Source organism: Squalius cephalus, assembly GCF_949319135.1.
Source record: "Squalius cephalus genome assembly, chromosome: 12".
NCBI classification, from domain to species: domain Eukaryota; kingdom Metazoa; phylum Chordata; class Actinopteri; order Cypriniformes; family Leuciscidae; genus Squalius; species Squalius cephalus.
This window is the reverse complement of record NC_137133.1, coordinates 13511015-13532854: the sequence shown is the minus strand read 5'-3', so window position 1 is coordinate 13532854 and position 21840 is coordinate 13511015. Positions and strand designations below refer to the sequence as shown.

General features: G+C 43.0%; 1 protein-coding gene across 1 annotated transcript in view; it reads left to right on the top strand.

Annotated features, from left to right (window-relative positions):
- adcy1a (adenylate cyclase 1a) overlaps positions 1 to 15561 on the top strand; it is a 55339-nt gene extending 39778 nt beyond the window's left edge. The window contains exons 16-20 of the mRNA XM_079889079.1: positions 1207 to 1353; positions 1481 to 1579; positions 7855 to 7969; positions 10332 to 10456; positions 12570 to 15561. Of these exons, the coding sequence (XP_079745205.1) occupies positions 1207 to 1353; positions 1481 to 1579; positions 7855 to 7969; positions 10332 to 10456; positions 12570 to 12878 (795 nt within the window). The 3' untranslated portion in view covers positions 12879 to 15561. The remainder of the gene's footprint in view (positions 1 to 1206; positions 1354 to 1480; positions 1580 to 7854; positions 7970 to 10331; positions 10457 to 12569) is intronic.
- Positions 15562 to 21840: the final 6279 nt, after the last annotated feature.

Below are 21840 nucleotides of genomic sequence, written 5' to 3'. Positions count from 1 at the left end.
CTTGAAAAAGTGTGCATTTGTAGTGTACAACTGTTCCCTGGAGTCACAATTTACATGACAATTTTTCACCCCCTCTTTGACACACTGTTTTGCTTAAGACTTTTATATTATATCCATTAAAATGCTTGGGGTCAGTAAGTTTTTTAATTAATACTTTTATTCAGCAAGGATGCTTTGAATTGGTCAGAAGTGAAATCACTTATACTTTCAAAAAAGATTTCTATTTCAAATAAATGCTGTTCTTTTGAACTTTGTATTCATTAAAGAATCCTGAAAAAAATCATGGTATTAAGCAGCATAACTGTTTTCAACATTGATAATAATAAGAAATGTTTCTTGAGCAGCAGATCAGCATATTAGAATGATTTCTGTAGTATCATGTGACACTGAAGACCGGAGTAATGATGCTGGAAATTCAGCTTTGCATCACAGCAATAATTTTAAATAGCAATAATATTTCACAATATTACTGTTTTTACTGTCAAATAATCAAATAAGAGATTTCTTACAAAATCTTTCCCATCCCAAACTTTGAACAGTAATGTAAAATGGCTAACCTCATATGATTTCAGACTAAAGCATTAACATGACATTTAAAAAGACAAAATATTGCTTTATTCCGACTGGAATCAAACATTCAAAGTGCATGTAAATGCTAATATTAAATTTGTTAAATAAAAATCCACAGTTATCCTAATCTTTTGGCACCATGTTTCTTGTTGACATCCATAAGACACCAAATTGTTGCAATGGTTATGACCAAATCATAATTTTGGGAGGGACTCCTGTAATCCATACATTCATAATGATAATTAAAGGGAGTCACTTCTGCATTTAAATGCGGTTGTCACTCCCAAAACTTTGTAGTGTGTATGTGACTACATGCAGTAGTAAATTAAACTCTTCTATTTCAGAAGACCAAGAAAAATCCCCTTTTTTGTGAATGTTTTAGCGCATAAACCGTTGTGATGCGGTTGTATCTTTGATTTAAGATGGCCAGGTCAATCTGATGTACTCTACTATTCAATATCGAGAGCAAGTTTTGCTTTGACCAAAGTCAGTTTGTCCAGTTCATGGGTGTCGTGACTAATGACTGTAAGCTTACCTTCTCTAAGCGCTGTTATATTCCCAGCTCAGCCTAGATCGGTGGTATCATCCCCTGAGGGTCTCATGTCTTTTTCCTTTCCTGCTCTTTCACTGTTCCAGGACTTGTATTATCAGTCTTACTCTCAGGTGGGCGTCCTGTTCGCCTCCATCCCCAACTTCAATGACTTCTACATTGAGCTGGATGGAAACAACATGGGTGTGGAATGCCTCCGGCTGCTAAACGAGATTATTGCTGACTTTGATGCGGTGAGAATTTCTTGTTTCCCAGTCCGAGAAATGTATGTTTTGGCTCAGTGTGTGAGTTACCTTAATCCCACTCTAGGCTTCATTTATTTCTCCATCACACCATCTCTCTCTCTTTTTCTGTCTGTAGTTGATGGATAAGGAATGCTACAAAGACATTGAGAAGATCAAAACTATTGGCAGTACTTACATGGCTGCGGTCGGACTTGTCCCCACTGAGGGATCCAAGGTACACAAAGTGTGTGTGTGTGTGTGTGTGTGTGTGTGTGTGTGTGTGTGTGTGTGTGTGTGTGTGTGTGTGCATACACAGCAAAAATCTTTTAATTTTCTCAATCAGAATTTTTGCCTTATTTTCCAAGATACAATTACTTGAACTTCAAGTCTTGAAGCAAAAAAAAAAAAAACCTTGGGAAATTAAGGGAATTTGGCCTTTGTGTTTCCTCATATCTATTCTCCTGTGAAACAAGAAGTCATAGCGAGACAATTTCATGTTCCCAGTCACCATGCTAAAAAACGTAAATATGAATGGGAATATGCTTCAGGATCATGTGACACTGAAGACTGGAGTAATGATGCTGAAAATTCAGCTTTGCATCACAGCAATAATTTTAAATAGCAATAATATTTCACAATATTACTGTTCTCTTTCAGTCGACGTGGCGACGTAATTGGGATCACTTCAGGGAGCCCTATCAACTTCGAGTGTCTACACAACGAGCCAATGAACGTTGGCGTGCGTGAATCGCGTCACTCGCCCCCGCCCCGCAACGCGGGTATAAACAGATTTATAAACACATTGTCTTTCACTTCGGAGCCGAGCTTTCATTTGACTTCTGAACCTACAGACTGCTTACTGAGAACGAGAAGACTCTCATTCGTGTTGGTGTGACGGCGCGATCAGCGGTGGCCGCGAGCATTGCAGCTCACAACTGCTGTTTTCACAGCACTGCTGTTTGTGTATTGTGTGTGTGTCGGTATCGGTGGGCGTTTCCCCTGTGTGTTTATTCACACCGCGGCTACCCCTGGGTGCCTCAACATTGAGAGTGTGTTTCTATTTTTTTGTTTTCACTAAAAGAGCAACACAAGCGTGACCCTGCATCTTTTTCAAGATGTCATTCCGCTTGTGCGTTTCTGGATGCCGTCGTTCCCTGGCGCCAGCAGATGGCCACAGTAGTTGCCTCTCGTGTTTGGGCATTCAACACGCTGAGGCAGCTTTTGTGGATAGTTCATGTTCCCATTGCGGGAATATGACTATCTCAGCGCTTAGATCGAGACTCGCTTACCTCAAGGGAGGTGCAGTCCCCTCGCCTATGCCCCGATCTAGTGTTTATTCTGCCCCGCAGAATAGACCTACTTCGGTGCATGACCAGGGTGATCTGAGGATTACCGTGAGGGCTTCCCCGTCGAGACAACCTCCGCGGGCCCCTCACGCCTCACAAGCGCTGTTGCCATTGGAGTCCCTTAGTGAACGTCTTGGTCCTTCTCCAGAATGACCAACCGTTTCCTTTGGGGCTCCAGCTGACAATCAGATGTCGATCGCAGCATCGGATGGGGAGCTTCAGTCCTCTGGAGATGACGACTCGGCTGCGTTACCCCCCTCGGGGCGTGTAGCATTGTCCGAGACCGATCAAGAATGGGCGGCTATGCTTTCCGGGCGCCGCTGCCAAACCAGGAGGCAAGCGACAGTGCAAACGACCCAGAGGTGGATCAAGTTGCTCTTCAGGAGATGGCGAACGCGCCACTCCTTCCCCCCGTGGAGGGCCGGGCGGAGAATCTTTTATTTCCTTTTCTTTTTGTTCCACGGGTCAGTGGTACCCACCTTTTCAAAAAAAGAGCAATTTCTGAAACCTCTGGGCCCCAAGAGGGCGCGCTTGGCGATCAACATGACAGCGCGCCTCACCAAGGCCCGTGTCCAGTCAGTGTTGAACTGCGTGAGCACGCTCAGACGCAGAACAGCGGCACCACTGAAACTTTTTCCGAGGCTCCTGGGGCATATGGCATCTGCAGCCGCGGTTACGCCGCTTGGATTGCTTCATATGAGGCCGCTCCAACACTGGCTCCATGATCGAGTCCCGAGATGGGCGTGGCAGAGCGGCTCGTGCCGGGTCCAAGTGACTCCGCACTGTCGCCAAACTCTCAGCTTGTGGTCGGACCCCTCGTTCCTGCGGGCAGGTATTCCCCTGGAACAAGTGTCCAGGCACTCTGTGGTCTCCAAGGATGCCTCTGCCACCGGCTGGGGGGCCACGTACAACGGGCATGCAGCTTCAGGTCTGTGGACGGGGCCTCAACTGCATTGGCACATCAACTGCCTCGAGTTGTTAGCAGTACGTCTTGCGCTGAGCCGCTTCAAAACGCTGCTACTAGGCAAGCACGTACTGGTCCGTACGGACAGCACTGTGACCGTTGCGTACATCAACCGCCAAGGTGGTCTACGCTCCCACCGCATGTCACAACTCGCCTGCCATCTCCTCCTCTGGAGTCAGAAGCATCTGAGGTCGCTTCGTGCCGTTTACATTCCGGGCCTGCTCAACCGTGCAGGACCTCAGATCAGCTCTTCGTCTGTTACGGAGGCCAGCCGAAGGGAAAGGCTGTCTCCAAGCAGAGGATGGCCCACTGGATAGTGGATGCCATCGCCTTGGCTTACGAAGCCCAAGGCGTGCCCTGCCCCACCCGGGTTGAAAGCCCACTCCACTAGGTGTGTCGCTTCTTCCTGGGCGCTGGCACACGGTGCCTCGCTGACAGACATCTGTAGAGCTGCGGGCTGGGCGACACCTAACACATTCGCTAGGTTTTATAGCCTACGTGTTGAGCCGGTTTCTTCCTCTGTGCTCGTTTCAACTAGCCGGTAACACCGAAGTTCCCGCTCTAGTGTCGGCTTGCTATGCCACTCCCTTCCTCGGAAGGGATACGTGCGCTTTTTGCTCCAGTCGAGTTCCCCACTTGGTGAACCCTGTGAGTTCCTCCGCACCCCTCCGGCAGTCGGACTTTGCAGAGCGTCCGATGCCAGGCCTAGTGCTCGTATGCTAGTGTAACTTGTGCTAGGCTGGGTTCCATATGTGTGATCCCTGCGGCGATCCCATATGTGTATTTTTCCACGACCAGCTCCCTGCGGTGAGCCCGTGTCTTTCCCTTGGCAGAGTCTGCTCTGCCGTCACTGTTCGGTGTAGCCTCCCCTTTCGGGCTGGAGCCACCCCAGTGACATTCCATATGTTGCTCTGCCCCTTCGGCCAGTCCATATGTGTATTCTTCACGTTACCTCCCTTCGGGCAGGATGTGGCTCCGCAGCGTCCTTTCCCCGGAAAGGCACGCTTTCCGAGTGTTATCCAAAGAGTTCCTCTGTGTTGGGGTATAATGGAACAGCAGTTGAACTCCCTCTACGCAGATCTTCCGCCCCAGCCAATTGGGGGTCTGAGAGTCTTGCGTAGGGCGCTGGATGTGGCAGCAACCGTGGCGTTTTCCAAGGGATCCCAATTACGTCGAACGTGAGCGACTGAAAGGGAATGTCTCAGTTACTAATGTAACCCTCGTTCCCTGAAGGAGGGAACGGGAGACGTAACGTCCCGTTGCCACCGTTGCTGACCATCGCTGCATGGCCGTCACAATCTCGGCTCCTCAGCGAAAAACAATGTGTGCGTGCGCCCGCTTCCTGTTTATACCCGTGCTGCGGGGCGGAGGCGCGTGGCGCGATTCACGCACACCAACGTTCATTGGCTCGTTCTGTAGACACTCGAAGTTGATATGGCTCCCTGAAGTGATCCCAATTACGTCGTCACGTCGACGTTACATCTCCCGTTCCCTCCTTCAGGGAATGAGAGTTACATTAGTAACCGAGACGTTTTTACGTTCTTACAAAATCTTTCCCACCCCAAACTTTGAACAGTAATGTAAAATGGCTAACCTTGTATGATTTCAGACTAAAGCATTAACATGACATTTAAAAAGACAAAATATTGCTTTATTCCGACTGGAATCAAACATTCAAAGTGCATGTAAATGCTAATATTACTTTGTTAAACAAAAATCCACAGTTATCCTAATCTTTTGGCACCATGTATCTTGTTGACATCCATAAGACACCAAATTGTTGCTATGGTTATGATCAAATCATAATTTTGGGAGGGACTCCTGTAATCCATACATTCAGAATGATAATTAAAGGGAGTCACTTCTGCATTTAAATGCGGTTGTCACTCCCAAAACTTTGTAGTGTGTATGTCGGACTCGTCCCCATTTGTAGTGTGTATGTGTCAGACTCGTGTGTGTATGTGTGCATACACAGCAAAAATCATTTTCTTAATCAGAATTTTTGCCTTATTTTCCAAGATACAATTACTTGAACTTCAAGTCTTGAAGCAAAAAAAAAAAAAAAACATGGGAAATTAAGGGAATTTGGCCTTTGTGTTTCCTCATATTTATTCTCCTGTGAAACAAGAAGTCATAGCGAGACAATTTCATGTTCCCAGTCACCATGCTAAAAAACGTAAATATGAATGGGAATATGCTTCAGAGATATTTTACTCATAAAATATTCTAGGGGTGCCAATAATTGTGGCCAACGTGTTTTGGGGAAAAACACGTATTTCATAATGTGATTTACCCCCCACTTTCAATCCTTTTACTTCACTATTTTTGTGAATGTTTTGAATGAAAGATCAAACAATGCAGTTTTATTTTTACAGCCATCTTTGATCATATTAACCAGGGATTCCAATAATTCTGACAGCAACTGAATATATTAGATATTTTTTCAGGATTCCTTGATGAATAGAAAGTTCAGAAGAACAGCATTTATTAGAAATATTGTATATTACATACATACTGTGTTTACTGTCACCTTTGATCATTTTGCTTTTACTGACCCCAAACTCAAAGTTTTAATTGTTCTTACCCTTTTAATTTTTTTAAGCATAAATCTAACATAATTTGGTGAGTTTTACACTTAAAAAGAAGGAAAACATTTTTGTTTAATGATTTATTAAAATAGATATATTTTCTGAAAACAAGTCTTATTGGGTGTGTTCAAGATCTTGAAAAGTGAGAGCATCAAGAGAGAACTTGTGTGTGTGTGTGTGTGCGTTTGAGATAATCTCAGATTGTATTTGCGTTTGGACATGAAAGGTGAATATCTTGGTTTGCTACCAGTCAAACCTGTCACTGCTTTGAAAGCAAAACTAACATCAAATGCGAACACACATGCATTTGTTTTTCTATCATAGTGAAGGCTTTCCATTGACTTTGACTGCTATTTTTATTCTGAGCTAATGATATTTTCTCCGAACCCTAAAGCTAACATAAACACACAGCTCCCATTAATTAAAGGAATAGTTCACCCAAAAATAAAAATTCTGTCCCACCAAACCTGTATGACACAAAAGAAGACATTTTGAAGAATGCTTGTAACCAAACAGTTTTAGTGTCCATCGACTTCCACTGTATGGACAAAAACAAACAAACAAAGACTGAGACATTTCTCAAAATATTGTCTTTTAAGTTCCACAGAAAAAATAAAGTCATACAGGTTCTGAACGAGATGAGGGTGAGTAAATGATGATGTAATTTTTGGGTGAACTTTCCCTCAAGATTCTCAGATTGCTGATGTAATGTTTCACCGCAGTCAGAAAAAGTTCTGTCATCATGTATTCACCCTCATGACACTCTAAACCTTTAGGTTGGAGCACATAAACCTACATGGAACACAAAGGATGAAGCGAAAAATGTCCAAGTTTCTCTATTCCATAAACCAAAAGCTCTGAAAATCCCATTTGCACATCGTCATATTCACACTTTTATGAAACACCGGTTAACATAAACATGACATGTGGGATATAAAAGAGTATAAAAACTTTTCGCTGAATTTTGAAAGCTTTATAAATGCTTGTATTTTCAGATCAACACTTCAAAAGTATTTTGAATATCATCCAGTTATCAATAAATTTCTATGGAGTGTTAAATCCACTAGCTTTTCCCTTACACTTGTGAGTTTTGCAAAGGACTTTTACGTGCTTTTCCCAAATCACGGAAGTGACCTCGACGTCCGGGTTAGCAGTAGCATAAGCCATCAGGCAAGTGTTATTTAAATAAACTTGGCTCGAGGTCATGGTGCAAAGGACCCTAGGTTGAAATTACTCCGAACCATCCCTTTAAATATCTCTCTGTTTCGAACACAAAAAGCTATCATATGACTTCCGAAAAGTTGGAAGGAAGGAAGTACTGTAGTATTAACTACTTTTATAGTGCTTTTGTATCCATTTTGGATCTTGATAGCTCCTAGTCACTATTTTTTTATTTTTTGAGTAGCATGAACATTCTGCTGTATGTCTTCTTCTTTGTTGATAAAAGAAAATAACATCACACAGGTGAGTAAATGATGACAGAACTTAAATTTTTGGGGGGTCAAATATTCCCATATTCTGGTTAGAAAATCACCTGACACACTCTCTGTCTTATAACAAGTGTTTAGAGCTGTCAGTATATGAATAATGTGTGTCTGTTCTCCCGCAACAGGTAAAGAAGTCCATTTCTGCACACCTGTGCACAGTGGCTGATTTTGCCATTGAGATGTTTGACGTCCTGGATGCGATCAACTACCAGTCCTACAACGACTTTGTGCTTCGAGTTGGTGAGTGACCTTGTTAGAGCGAGGTGTCAGCCATGTGTTTGTGTGAGTTAGTGTGCGTAAATGAGTGTGTTTTTGTGTATGAGTAGAGGAAATACGTCAGTAAGTGTACACATTGTGCCGGACATCCCGCATCCAGAAGGATGTCCTGAGTGTAACCTATTTTGTAGGGAACAGATTACATGTAACAAACACATAATTGCACTAATGCACAATAATGAACCCTCTACACTACGTACACACTTCATTAAAAAAATGACAAAACATTCTTGTCATGAATTTACACAAGATGCAGATTTTTTCACACGCAGACAGACAACAGAAGTTTAACACAGGGAGCTGGTCGGAAAAGCATACCTGCTACGAATCATTTTTAATGAGAAGGGCAGAAAGATTTTTTAAGCAGCCTGACAAGGCGCATTTGCAAAATATAAAATTGCAGTATATTTCGCAATATACTAATAATGTAGTAAGATATTTTCTGCTGATGTAACCAAGGCCACATGGTCAGTAAAAAATAATAAGATAAAATTATACTATTTATTTGTATAAACATTACTGCTGAAAAAGGGGTAACACTTTATTTTACGGTGCCCTTGATACAGAGTAATTACTTAATTAGGTTAGTAATAGACGTTGTAATAACATGTAACAAAATGTACTTAACATGTAACTAAGTTATGGAACAGCCTATACTTACAGATTGTAATTACACACATGTAATAGGCAGCTACTGTTACACATGTGTAACAAGCCGAGTTGGATAAGGTTTACAGATACACATGAAGTACACTTAAGTACATTCTTGATACACTTTATTTTACGCAGCTTATACCTGTGTAATATTATGTAATTACAATGTAATTAGGAAACTACTGCATGCATTTAAGCTGTGAACTAGTGAGTTAAATCAAACTAAGGCAGAGATGGATAAGGTATGTATACACAAAGTACACTTAAGTACATTCTTGATACACTTTATTTTACGTAGCTTATACCTGTGTAATATTATATAATTACAATGTAATTAGGAAACTACTGCATGCATTTAAGCTGTGAACTAGTGAGTTAAATCAAACTAAGGCAGAGATGGATAAGGTATGTATACACAAAGTACACTTAAGTACATTCTTGATACACTTTATTTTACGCAGCTTATACCTGTGTAATATTATGTAATTACAATGTAATTAGGAAACTACTGCATGCATTTAAGCTGTGAACTAGTGAGTTAAATCAAACTAAGGCAGAGATGGATAAGGTATGTATACACAAAGTACACTTAAGTACATTCTTGATACACTTTATTTTACGTAGCTTATACCTGTGTAATATTATGTAATTAGGAAACTACTGCATGCATTTAAGCTGTGAACTAGTAAGTTAAATCAAACTAAGGCAGAGATGGATAAGGTATGTATACACATGTCCACATACTGTAGTATTAACTACTTTTATAGTGCTTTTGTATCCATTTTGGATCTTGATAGCTCCTGGTCACTATTTTTTTATTTTTTGAGTAGCATGAACATTCTGCTGTATGTCTTCTTCTTTGTTGATAAAAGAAAATAACATCACACAGGTGAGTAAATGATGACAGAACTTAAATTTTTGGGGGGTCAAATATTCCCATATTCTGGTTAGAAAATCACCTGACACACTCTCTGTCTTATAACAAGTGTATAGAGTTGTCAGTATATGAATAATGTGTGTCTGTTCTCCTATTGAACAGACACACTATAGCTGCCTATTACATGTGTGTAATTACAATCTGTAAGTACAGGCTGTTCCATAACTTAGTTACATGTTAAGTACATTTTGTTACATGTTATTACAAAGTCTGTTACTAAGTAATTAAGTAATTACTCTGTATCAAGGGCACCGTAAAATAAAGTGTTACCGAAAAATGTTTTTGGGTCAGTGTGTTTATTTTTAAATAAATTAATATATATATATATATATTTTTTTTTTTTTTTACAGAAAGGCACATTAAATTGATCAAGTGACTGCAAAGACATTTATAATAAAAAAATAAAGATTTATATTTCAAATAAATGCTGTTCTTTTGAACTTTCTATTCATCATAGAATCCTGACAAAAATGCATTACAGTTTCCACAAAAATATTAAAAATAATAAGAAGTGTTTCTTGAGCATCAAATCATATTAGAATGAATTCTGAAGGATAACTGAACACTATGATGCTGAATGAATCACAGGAATATATAACTGTTTTCTATTTTAAAATATTTTAAAATGTTTTCTTTTTTTAAATCATATTTCACAATATTACTGTTTTACAGTATTTTTGATATTGAGATTTTTAAGTTAAATCTGATTACTGATGGATTTGATTCATTGATCAGGCATTAATGTGGGTCCAGTGGTTGCTGGAGTGATCGGGGCTCGCAGGCCTCAGTACGACATCTGGGGAAACACAGTCAACGTCGCCAGCAGAATGGACAGCACTGGAGTTCAGGGCAAAATACAGGTAACACACTGTGACTTACACCGCCCTTACAAAAAAATAAGTGTACTTCAAGTTAATTTTATTAAGTATACTTAAGTAAAGTTCAAGTATATTTTGAAGTATACTTTATGTAGGAAGTATACTAATATTAAAGGGTTAGTTCACCCTAAAAAGTAACTAATGACAGAATGTTTCATTTTTGGGTGAACTAACGTACAATGTACTAGCAGTATACTTGTAAGTGTACTATTTCAGTACTACTTGGGACTATTTTGGCCCACTTATTAGTGTATAAAAGTATACTTTAAGTATACTTGAAGTATAACAGTAGTAAACTTTGAGTACACAACTAGTTTACAACTGTTTTTCGTTTGTACTGCAACTACTACAAGTGAACTTATACTGTAGGTATACTGATAGTTTACTGGTCAAATACTTGTACAAAATGTTTAGTTTATGAAAGTACACTTTGAAGTATACTCTCAGTAAACCACTAATTTAGTAGTTTTACACTGCAAGTATACTTGTACGTTTTCTTTTAAGTGTATAATATCTATTATATATTGTTTTTGCACTTTAAAGCGTAACTCTCGCCAAAATGCAACCTAGGGTCTTTTTGTTAATCTACCCGAGGCAAACTTTCGTGTAAAAGCATAATTAGAATGGAAACGCCACTTTTAAGTTTGACCGTATTTTCGTTTTCGGTCAAATTGCCTTTTGAATGGGAGTGCTTGGGGCACTACTATGATAGCATCAAAATCGCTATTTTTAAAACACTAAGAAGGCTCGACACAACATGAAACTTTGCTCGAAGTATCACCAGGGGCTCTACGCATGAACTTGAGCATTGAGAACATTGTTTGTGTACACAGAGTTTACTAAAAAGAAAGATTTTGAACAACTCACTGTAGCTGTTGTTGTTTCCGGCCGCCGGCATTTTGACAGTCAAAAATAGTCGATCTCCGAATGCATTCTGGCGAGAGTTACGCTTTAAGCAAGCTACTATGTTATTTAGGTATTATTTTTTTATACTTTAAATATACCTTTAACTTTTCTTTAACTCTTCCCCCGCCAGTGTTTTGCTGCTAGCCAACACCAACATTTTTGATAATTTAAAACTTTCATGGCCTACAAAATATTGAGTTGAGTATCTGAACATGCAATTTATCAAAAGAAAGAACAGAGCCTCTGCTTTTAAACAAACAAACAACAACAAAACCATTTATGCTATCTTAATGCATTCGTTTTTTATCAACACTTGAATGTGTGTACGTTTTTTTGTCGTCAAAAACTTAGTCCGGAACGGATTCAGAACGATGATCAAAACACAGATGGAGTAGATCGAGTCCATCAACACCCCTAATGCTTGCACAGTCCTATAGCTCATCCTGGGTCAACATTTTATTTGGTCACTTTAGGCAGTTTTGATTTATATGCTGTTTAATGTTTGACGATCGCGTTATTTTACATTTGCATAAGCAATGCTTTTATCGCTTGTCTCTGCTTCTTCGCCTGTGTTTTGATCCAGAGATTCAACACTCTTTCAGAAGATGCGTAATAGCACCCTCTACTGTATAACAGAGAAAACAAGGATTGCCGGAAATTTCCGTCAGGAAGCATTGTGTCTTAAATGACAGAAAATTCCGTCAATGGCGGGGAAAGAGTTAAGTAGATCTGAAGTAAATTCCTATGTACACTGCCAGTGGACTACACAAAAATGTACATACTCAGAATTAGGAACATATCTGTTTTCTTTATAAATCAAGATTTTTCAAACAATGTACTCTATAAGACTATGGAGAAAAAAGTATTTAATAGGCAAATCAATAAAAAGAGTAACCGCCTACAAGCCAAGTATACTTAGAATACTTAATTATACTTTTATATATCTCGATCAAAAGACTGAGTACAAGTATAGGCCAAAGATACTTTTTTTTGTCAGTATACAGTAGGTCAAGTGTAATTTTAAGTCTATTTCTGAGAAGTACATAAAAAGAAGACTAAAAGTATACTTTCTTATTTTTATTTGAAAAGAAGTACACTAATAGCACACTTGAATAAACTTCTTTTTTGTAAAGGTGAACTAGAACGCCACTCCAAACACATCTGACTTTATTTGCTTCTACATTCCCAGGTGACAGAGGATGTCTTCCGCCTACTCTCCGGTTATTATCACTTCCTGTGTCGCGGCCAGGTCAGCGTGAAGGGCAAAGGTCAAATGCTCACCTACTTTCTGGAGGGCCGAACCCCGCAAGGCATGAACCCCACGCGATCCAAGAATCCAGAGCGTGGTTTGAGCCCCTGCATAAGGACCAAGCTGGGGTCCGCGCCCGCTGTCAGCAGTTACGGTGTGAAAAGTCTCACCGTAGGGCACATTAGCACCCCAAATAACAGCATTCTGTACCTGCCCTCCGTATCCGTCGATGTAGAGATGGAGGTGTGATCGCAAGTAGACGGGTTCGGCGGTGATCAATCGATGCATTAGTAAATCAGAGGTGGGGAGGGAAAGCGGACACAAGGTAGGAAGTGGGATGAAGAACACGGAGAGACGAGACAGTTTTGCACTGAGGAGAGAAACATTCAAACGTGCCAAACTGAGAAAGGCCCTTCCCCTTCACGCAAGTACATAATAAGCATGTATGTCTTTACGTGTGCAAGTATGCGTGTGTTTTATTGAGTCTTCCCCAGACCAACAGGATATCAGGGTCTCCTACACGGGAGCATTGGATCTACTGCAAAGGCAGCTTCACACCAGCCGTGGAGACACGTACCCAGCGTGTGTGTGTGTGTGTGTGTGTGTGTGTGTGTGTGTGTGTGTGTGTGTGTGTGTGTTATCTTGCACCTGAAAATGTCAAGAGATGCCACGGTGATGAATATTTTTAACACGTGAGTGGTAAGGACCAAAAGGTCCAATTCAAAACAGCGCTGTATTTTGTACGTAACTGAGTTAGGCGACGAAGGGAGAAACTTCAAACACGTGTTGGGGTTTTTCAAAAAGACAAAGAAAAAAAAAACAGTTCCTCATATTGAGATTTGCTTTGAATAAATTGTTTACATGAAGAACACGTCACGGGTTTATAGCAAAGTTATTCCCAGCTCTTCGATTTTCAGGCACACGTCTGCGGTTGCAAAGAGAGAGAGAGAGAGAGAGAGAGAACGAGAGAGAAAGAGAGAGAGAGACAGATCGGCATAAATACTAAACAACCGCAGTGAATCAGAGACTGCAATGATTTACTAGCGAATGCTAACGCTTTGATGTCTTGTAATCATTTACAGAAAGTCGGTCGAGTCTGTGACGTGGGTAAATGTTTAACTTTGCGTGGGTTGAATCAGCACAGTTTTCCTGTATGTGATGTGTGTACGCACTTGGTGCTTGGACAAAACATCTGTATGCATTTGCTGATGCCCTTTGCCCTCTGGGATATCCTTTCCAGTAATAACATGACAACAGATCCAACGTGAATTATAATAAGCGTCAAGGGCACAAAATATCGTTTCAATAGCTTCACTGCTTGAGAAGCCAGCACAATCGAAGCTGTGTCATTGTACTGTTCACAAAAAAAACAAAAAAAACAAAAAACAAATTGGCTTACAGTATGAGATAAAATGGCTGGCTTAATATACAGCACATATGTTTCACATATATTTTGTCTGTGGTTTTTCTAAGTGGCACTTAGCTTTCAGATTCTCCTATCAACGGTAGCATCTCTCACTGTGCTTGCGGAATGATCTTTAACACGCGGTTGAACATGCATGATATTTTAGTGCTGGATCTGTCATGTGCTCTGTAGGTCTTAGGTTAAACATCTGGATTTTAGTGCATCTACTGTATTTCAGAGCATGCAAACCTGCTCTCGGTTTCGAAAGCCTCACGAGTCTCATTTCATACGAGTTAAGAAATATCTTTTGATTTACTTTATGTGCTATTACTGTATTACTGTTGATAGATTTCCCATGATGCCTAGGGAATGGCTTCAAGCATGCCGTTCTGCATGTTCCTCTCAGCATGCCGTAATTCTGTCACGTCGCTCTATTTGATAACAGATTTGTGTCTCTAATGCATGCCTACTGCAAAAACAAACCAAGGGTGAAAAGTGTCGAAGATATGTTGCGAAACATGCTTTAGTAGCACTGCATGAGCCCAGAATAATGGCCTTGATGAAACTAACCATCCTTTTTTTTTTTTTTATCCTAATCTTTTTCTGATGGTGTATCCGCTTACCTGTTTCATGCGTGGTGCTGTGGGGAAAGCTTTCTGGGAGTTTTGTAGCATTGGCGCCTTTTCGAGCTCTTAAAGTGACTGCCTTTTTATCCAGGGTCTGTAAGAAAAAGTGTATTTCTTTGAATATGTGCCAACACACAGAGTTACCAACATATCAAACTTGTTCCTTTATAGCACAACTTTGCAACATTGTGTGCATTCGGTTCCGTTTCGAACTGTGCTCTCATATGGACTGATCGAACCACGTGGCGTGGGGCTTAATACAGACTCGCAAAATGAGCTATTACTTTATTTCTACGTTTCATTCATGTTAAGCTACGTATTCAGGAATGCTTTCTCTGATTATACTTTTCGCCGCATTTAGCCTCATTAACCATACAGAATTTTGCATATTTAATAATGTAAAGTAAGGAGCTGTCCATTCGAATTCCATATTTGTAGATTTTTGGTTTTTATTTAATGAATATAAATGCCGAATGCCAAACTGCTTAATGTATCACTGAATATTTCAGATTCTATGATCCAACAAATGTAGCCAAACAGCTAAATGGTTCTATTTGATATGGCTTAATATGATCTATTTTGACTACAGTGGCCTAACTTACTGATGTTATGAACATTAATGACATATTAACTTTAATAATGCATAAAGTGTGCACAGTAAAACCATAGAGTAGATTTTCATGTCGATTAGATATTTTCATATTTGATACGGGTCAACATTATTGTACGTATTAAATATATTGTAGAGTAAACGAAAAGAGTATTTTATCGATGATTTGTAATATTTGTGCTATTTTTGGGGTTGCAATGTATTTATTGAGATGGTTCTATGTGAATGTAAATTTCATATTGAGATCTTTTATACTTGTGTTTGCACTGTTCGGGAATAAAATAACAATGAGAGATGACGTTGGGCTTCTGTGTGTTGTTTGCGACGATCCGTGTTTTCGTGGCCGTGGCCTTGGCCTTGAATAAGGAGACGTCAATCTATGGACTGATTGTGAGAGTGAATGACCTGCGAGTTATGACATTGCAACTGGAGAAAAACAACTGGGGCAAACAAGGAAGTCAATTCGATCATTTGAGTCAATTTGGTCATATTTAATTTAATTTAATTTAATTTAATTTAATTTAAACAATTTTTTTTTTTAAATATATTTGAGAAAACCAGTTTCTTCTCCTCTCCATGCCTTCCTGTCTATTTGTTTGCATTAGATTATGTGCTTGTATATTTGTGTGAAATAAATATCAGTGATTCAGAACATTGAGGCTTTAGGAACTGCCGTAGATCCGGCCTATTGTCCCACTTCTCTTTTCTGCATATTTCCTCAGTTTTCCAACTGAAAGCGATTTCCCATTTACAGGATGTGCCCGTTCCGAAACATTTTGGGGAAAAGGGGAAAACAAAAGAGTCTTATCTAGCTGGCATGTGTAAGCAGCAAATAGACAGGATGTGGCACATCATACTGCCGGAAACCACTGTATGAGAGAAAAACTCATATACACAATCATATCAGGGTGTCAGGATGGATGGACCTTTCAGCATGACACAGAAAGAGAACCACTCTCGTTGCCATAGTTAGTGGTTATTGTGGTCTACCACAAATTATCACTCTTAATTTGCTATAATGTCAACCTCACATTATCCTTCATAGTAAAAAAACAAGCCTCCCCTACCCAACAACAGTGGAAAAATAAAAGTTGCAACAATCTTGACGTGCTATATTTGAATGAATGTGAATGAGATAAAGTTACAGCTGAGAGCAAGATTTCCAGCGAGAAATTACTTTTTGGTCTGTTCTTCACTTAAATCAGAAAACTTGGAAAGTTGTGTTGGCTGCTCTTATGGTGTTTTTGTCATGCTTAGTCAGACTGAAAAGCATGTGACCCCTCCAAAGCAAATTTTGTTTGCTTTAAACTAAAAATCTGTCATTATCTACCCCCCTCATGTCACTCTGACATTTTGTTTCATAGGGCCCTATCTTGCACCCAGCGCAATTGACTTTGTACAGCGACGCATGTATCATTCCTATTTTGCACCCGCGCACAGCGGACTTTTCCCTCCACAGACGCACGTCGGTAAACTAGGAAATACACTTGCGCTCCCCGGGGCGGTTCAGTGCAAAGAGGAGGCGTGTTCCAGCGCAAACGTTCCCTCATGCTATTTTGCAGGTTTAGAAAACAATTCCGCCACTGACCGAAAAAAACTAGTTTAAAGTCAGTGGCGCATTGCGCATGTTATTCAAGTCACATTTTCACAAAGCTGAATTTTCAGCAGTCATTCCTCCAGTCTTCAGTGTCACATGATCCTTTAGAAATCATTCTGATAGGCTGGTTTAATGCTCAAGAAACATTTCTTGTTAGAAATGTTGAAAACAGTTGTGCTGCTACATATTTTTGTGGAAACTGTGATACATTTTTTCAGGCTTATCTGATAAAAAAGTAAAAACAAAGAAACAAAACAACATTCATTTGAAACAAAACTTTTGTCATATTTATAAATAATGTTTACGGTCACTTTTGATTCATTCAATGCATATTTTATTTAATGTATTTTCCAGGATTTGAATGCAAGTCCCTAGAGCTAGATTCCGCGTCCAGGGATCGGGTTGTCTAGGCCCCCGCCTTTGACTGCCGCCCGATCCACTTAGCACCGGCCCCTTACGGTCCCTCCTGCAGGTGGTGGGTCCACGGGAGGGTGGCCCCACGTCGCTCCTTCGGGCTGAGCCCGGCCGGACCCCATGGGGGGAGGCCCGACCACCAGGCGCTCGCATACGAGCCCCAACCCCGGGCCTGGCATACGAGCCCCATCCACAGGGTGGGGCCCCGGCTGCGCCATGCCGGGCGACGTCACGGTCCTCAAATTCATCTGAGATTGTACGTGAGGTTCAGAGATTCCGACTAGAGATAGTTGGGATCACCTCTATGCACGGCTTGGGCTCTGGAACCACACTCCTTGAGAGAGGATGGACTCTTCACCACTCTGGAGTTGCCCATGGTGAGAGGTGGCGGGCTGGTGCCCCCCAGCTCAGCCGCCATGTGTTGGAGTTCACCCCGGTGAACGAGAGGGTCGCTTCCCTGCGCCTTCGGGTCAGGGATAGGTCTTTCACTGTCGTTTGTGCCTACGGGCCAAACGGCAGTGCAGAGTACCCGGCCTTCTTTGAGTCTCTGGGAGGGGTGCTGGAAAGTGCTCCGTCTGGGGACTCCGTCGTTCTACTGGGGGACTTCAACGCCCACGTGGGCAGCGACAGTGACACCTGGAGGGGCGTGATTGGGAGGAACGGCCCCCCTGATCTGAACCCGATTGGTGTTCTGTTATTGGACTTCTGTGCTAGTTACAGCTTGTCCATAATGAACACCATGTTCAAGCATAAGGGTGTCCATCAGTGCACATGGCACCAGGACACCCTAGGCCGGAGGTCGATGATCGACTTTGTGGTTGTTTCATCTGACCTCCGGCCATATGTCTTGGACACTCGGGTGAAGAGAGGGGCGGAGCTGTCAACTGATCACCACCTGGTGGTGAGTTGGATCCGATGGCGGGGGAGGAAGCTGGACAGACTCGGCAGACCCAAACGTACTGTGAGGGTCTGTTGGGAACGTTTGGCCGAATCCCCTGTCAGAGAGATCTTCAACTCCCACCTCCGACAGAGCTTCGACCAGATCCCGAGGGAGTCTGGAGATATTGAGTCCGAGTGGACCATGTTCTCCACCTCCATTGTCAACGCGGCCACTCGGAGCTGTGGCCGTAAGGTCTCCGGTGCCTGTCGAGGCGGCAATCCCCGAACCCGGTGGTGGACACCAGAAGTAAGGGATGCCGTCAAGCTGAAGAAGGAGTCCCATCGGGCCTGGCTGGCTTGTGGGACTCCTGAGGCAGCTGACGGGTACCGACGGGCCAAGCGGACTGCAGCCCGGGTGGTTGTGGAGGCAAAAACTCGGGCCTGGGAGGAGTTCGGTGAGGCCATGGAGAAGGACTATCGGTCGGCCTCGAAGAGATTCTGGCAAACCGTCCGGCCCCTCAGGAGGGGGAAGCAGTGCCCTACCAACGCCGTTTATAGTGGAGGTGGGCAGCTGTTGACCTCGACTGGGGATATCACCGGACGGTGGAAGGAATACTTCGAGGATCTCCTCAATCCCGCCGTCACGTCTTCCATTGAGGAAGCAGAGGCTGAGAGCTCGGAGGCGGACTCGTCCATCACCCAAGCTGAAGTCACCGAGGTAGTCAATAAACTCCTCAGTGGCAAGGCACCGGGGGTGGATGAGATCCGCCCTGAGTACCTCAAGTCTCTGGATGTTGTGGGGCTGTCTTGGCTGGCACGCCTCTGCAGCATCGCGTGGCGGTCGGGGACAGTGCCTTTGGACTGGCAGACCGGGGTGGTGGTCCCTCTTTTTAAGAAGGGGGACCGGAGGGTGTGCTCCAACTATAGGGGGATCACACTTCTCAGCCTCCCCGGGAAAGTCTATGCTAGGGTACTAGAGAGGAGAATCCGGCCGATAGTAGAACCTCGGATTCAGGAGGAACAGTGTGGTTTTCGTCCCGGTCGTGGAACACTGGACCAGCTCTATACCCTCTACAGGGTGCTGGAGGGCTCATGGGAGTTTGCCCAACCAATCCACATGTGCTTTGTGGATTTGGAGAAGGCATTCGACTGTGTTCCTCGCGCCATCTTGTGGAGGGTGCTCTGGGAGTTTGGGGTTCGGGGCCCTTTGCTAAGGGCTATCCGGTCCCTGTACGACCGGAGCAGGAGCTTGGTTCGCATTGCCGGCAGTAAGTCAGACTTGTTCCCGGTGCATGTTGGACTCCGGCAGGGCTGCCCTTTGTCGCCGGTTCTGTTCATAATTTTTATGGACAGAATTTCTAGGCGCAGCCAGGGGCCGGAGGGGGTCAGGTTTGGGGACCACACGATTTCATCTCTGCTCTTTGCGGATGATGTTGTCTTGCTGGCCCCATCAGACCAGGACCTTCAGCATGCACTGGGGCAGTTTGCAGCCGAGTGTGAAGCGGCTGGGATGAGAATCAGCACCTCCAAATCCGAGGCCATGGTTCTCAGTCGGAAAAGGGTGGTTTGCCCGCTTCAGGTTGGTGGAGAGTTCCTGCCTCAAGTGGAGGAGTTCAAGTATCTTGGGGTCTTGTTCACGAGTGAGGGAAGGATGGAACGGGAGATTGACAGACGGATCGATGCAGCTTCTGCAGTAATGCGGTCGCTGTACCGGTCTGTCGTGGTGAAGAAGGAGCTGAGCCGCAAGGCGAAGCTCTCGATTTACCGGTCAATCTACGTTCCTACTCTCACCTATGGTCATGAGCTGTGGGTCATGACCGAAAGGACAAGATCCCGGATACAGGCGGCCGAAATGAGCTTTCTCCGCAGGGTGGCTGGGCGATCCCTTAGAGATAGGGTGAGAAGCTCGGTCACTCGGGAGGAGCTCAGAGTAGAGCCGCTGCTCCTCCACATCGAGAGGGGCCAGCTGAGGTGGCTCGGGCATCTTTTCCGGATGCCTCCTGGACGCCTTCCCGGGAAGGTGTTCCGGGCATGTCCCACCGGGAGGAGACCCCGGGGAAGACCTAGGACACGCTGGAGGGACTATATCTCCCGGCTGGCCTGGGAACGCCTTGGTGTCCCCCTGGAAGAGCTGGAGGAAGTGTCTAGGGAGAGGGAAGTCTGGGCATCCCTGCTTAGACTGCTGCTCCCGCGACCCGGCCCCGGATAAGCGGAAGAAGATGGATGGATGGATGGATGGATGAATGTAAGTCCTCAGGTTACGACTGTAACCATGGTTCCCTGAGAAGGGGAACAAGACACTGCGTCTTGGATTGACGCTATGGGGAAACACCATCAGCGTGACCTGTGTCTAAAGCCAAACACGTCAATTTTATTGGCCGACATCAGTCCATGACGTCACTAGCAAAGCGCCCGTGTATATAAGGCATGTCAACAAGACACAGTGTCTCATTCCCCTTCACAGGGAACCAAGGTTACAGACGCAACCTGAGATGTTCCCTTTCGAAGTGACCCTCGACACTGCGTCTTGGATTGACACTCTGGGGAACAATACCCTGCCTGCCTCATTATGTGTGAATATGCACAAACATAATGGGCATATCATAAATTCACTCTACAGATTATTTAGCCAGAGTCAGGGCGTCAATCAAGGGGTAAATCCAAAAAGACATATAGAGACTGTCTAGTGGTATTACTCCTTAAGCCACTATCTTCCAAGAAAAAGATACCAAAGTTTCTATACTCTTATAACAAGGGAAGTCCCGGCCTTTACAACCTTCCTCCCTCCCTTGTGGGCCAGGCATCAGCCTTATGAGGCCCCAAGAGCAGAGCTCTAAGGAATAAATAGCTCAGATATGTCAGGTTCTTTTGCCTTGACACAGCCCCAAGGAGAATCCGCCAAAGGGAGAATAGTATCAACTATGACCTTGGATATTAGCACTACTTCCAGGGGGAGAGATTATTACAGGGGTTATTATGCTCTACTTAAAAACCCTAATTCACTGGGGGAGAGCAACTAAACCCTGACTTGAATAAATGGACTTCTTCCAGGACCTGCAATAGTTTTGAACATAGGTCAAACTAGAGAGGCCTATGAAGCACCCATACAGAATGGGAGCATACTGTACATCCCTACATCAATACCCAACAGTAGGAGGTAAACCAAGTAGAGATAATCTATAGTGCCCTACATAACTCTGTTTTCCCTGCATCGACACTTAAGAGGGCACTTACTAAACAACATTTCTACTTATACCCTCAAATAAGAGGAGAATATAACTCAACCTTGGAAAAATATACTTCAGGGTATCAGAGAGGAGTAGAAGAGATGCCTTCTTTTAGAGACAATCAACCTCCACCCACTGCTCTGTCCTCAGACATATGCCCAGCCTTCCACCTATCTTTGCCGAAAATGCACCAGCGTACATAAGCAATCAAGCACTGCTCAGCACGCAATATAAAACGGGTGACATGAAGAGCAGTTTCAGAATTCTGTTTTGCCTATCCAAAACATCCAAAACCTTCTCTATTCCTTTGCCAATTCGGCAATGGTTGCTCTCAAACCCTCACTCAGGAAGGGGCCATAAATGATTATGTAGAGGAGCAAGCTGAACCACAGCATTGCTCTAGATTGAAAAGATAGTGGAACACAACCTTTTCAGTGGTTCACGCTCTCTTAA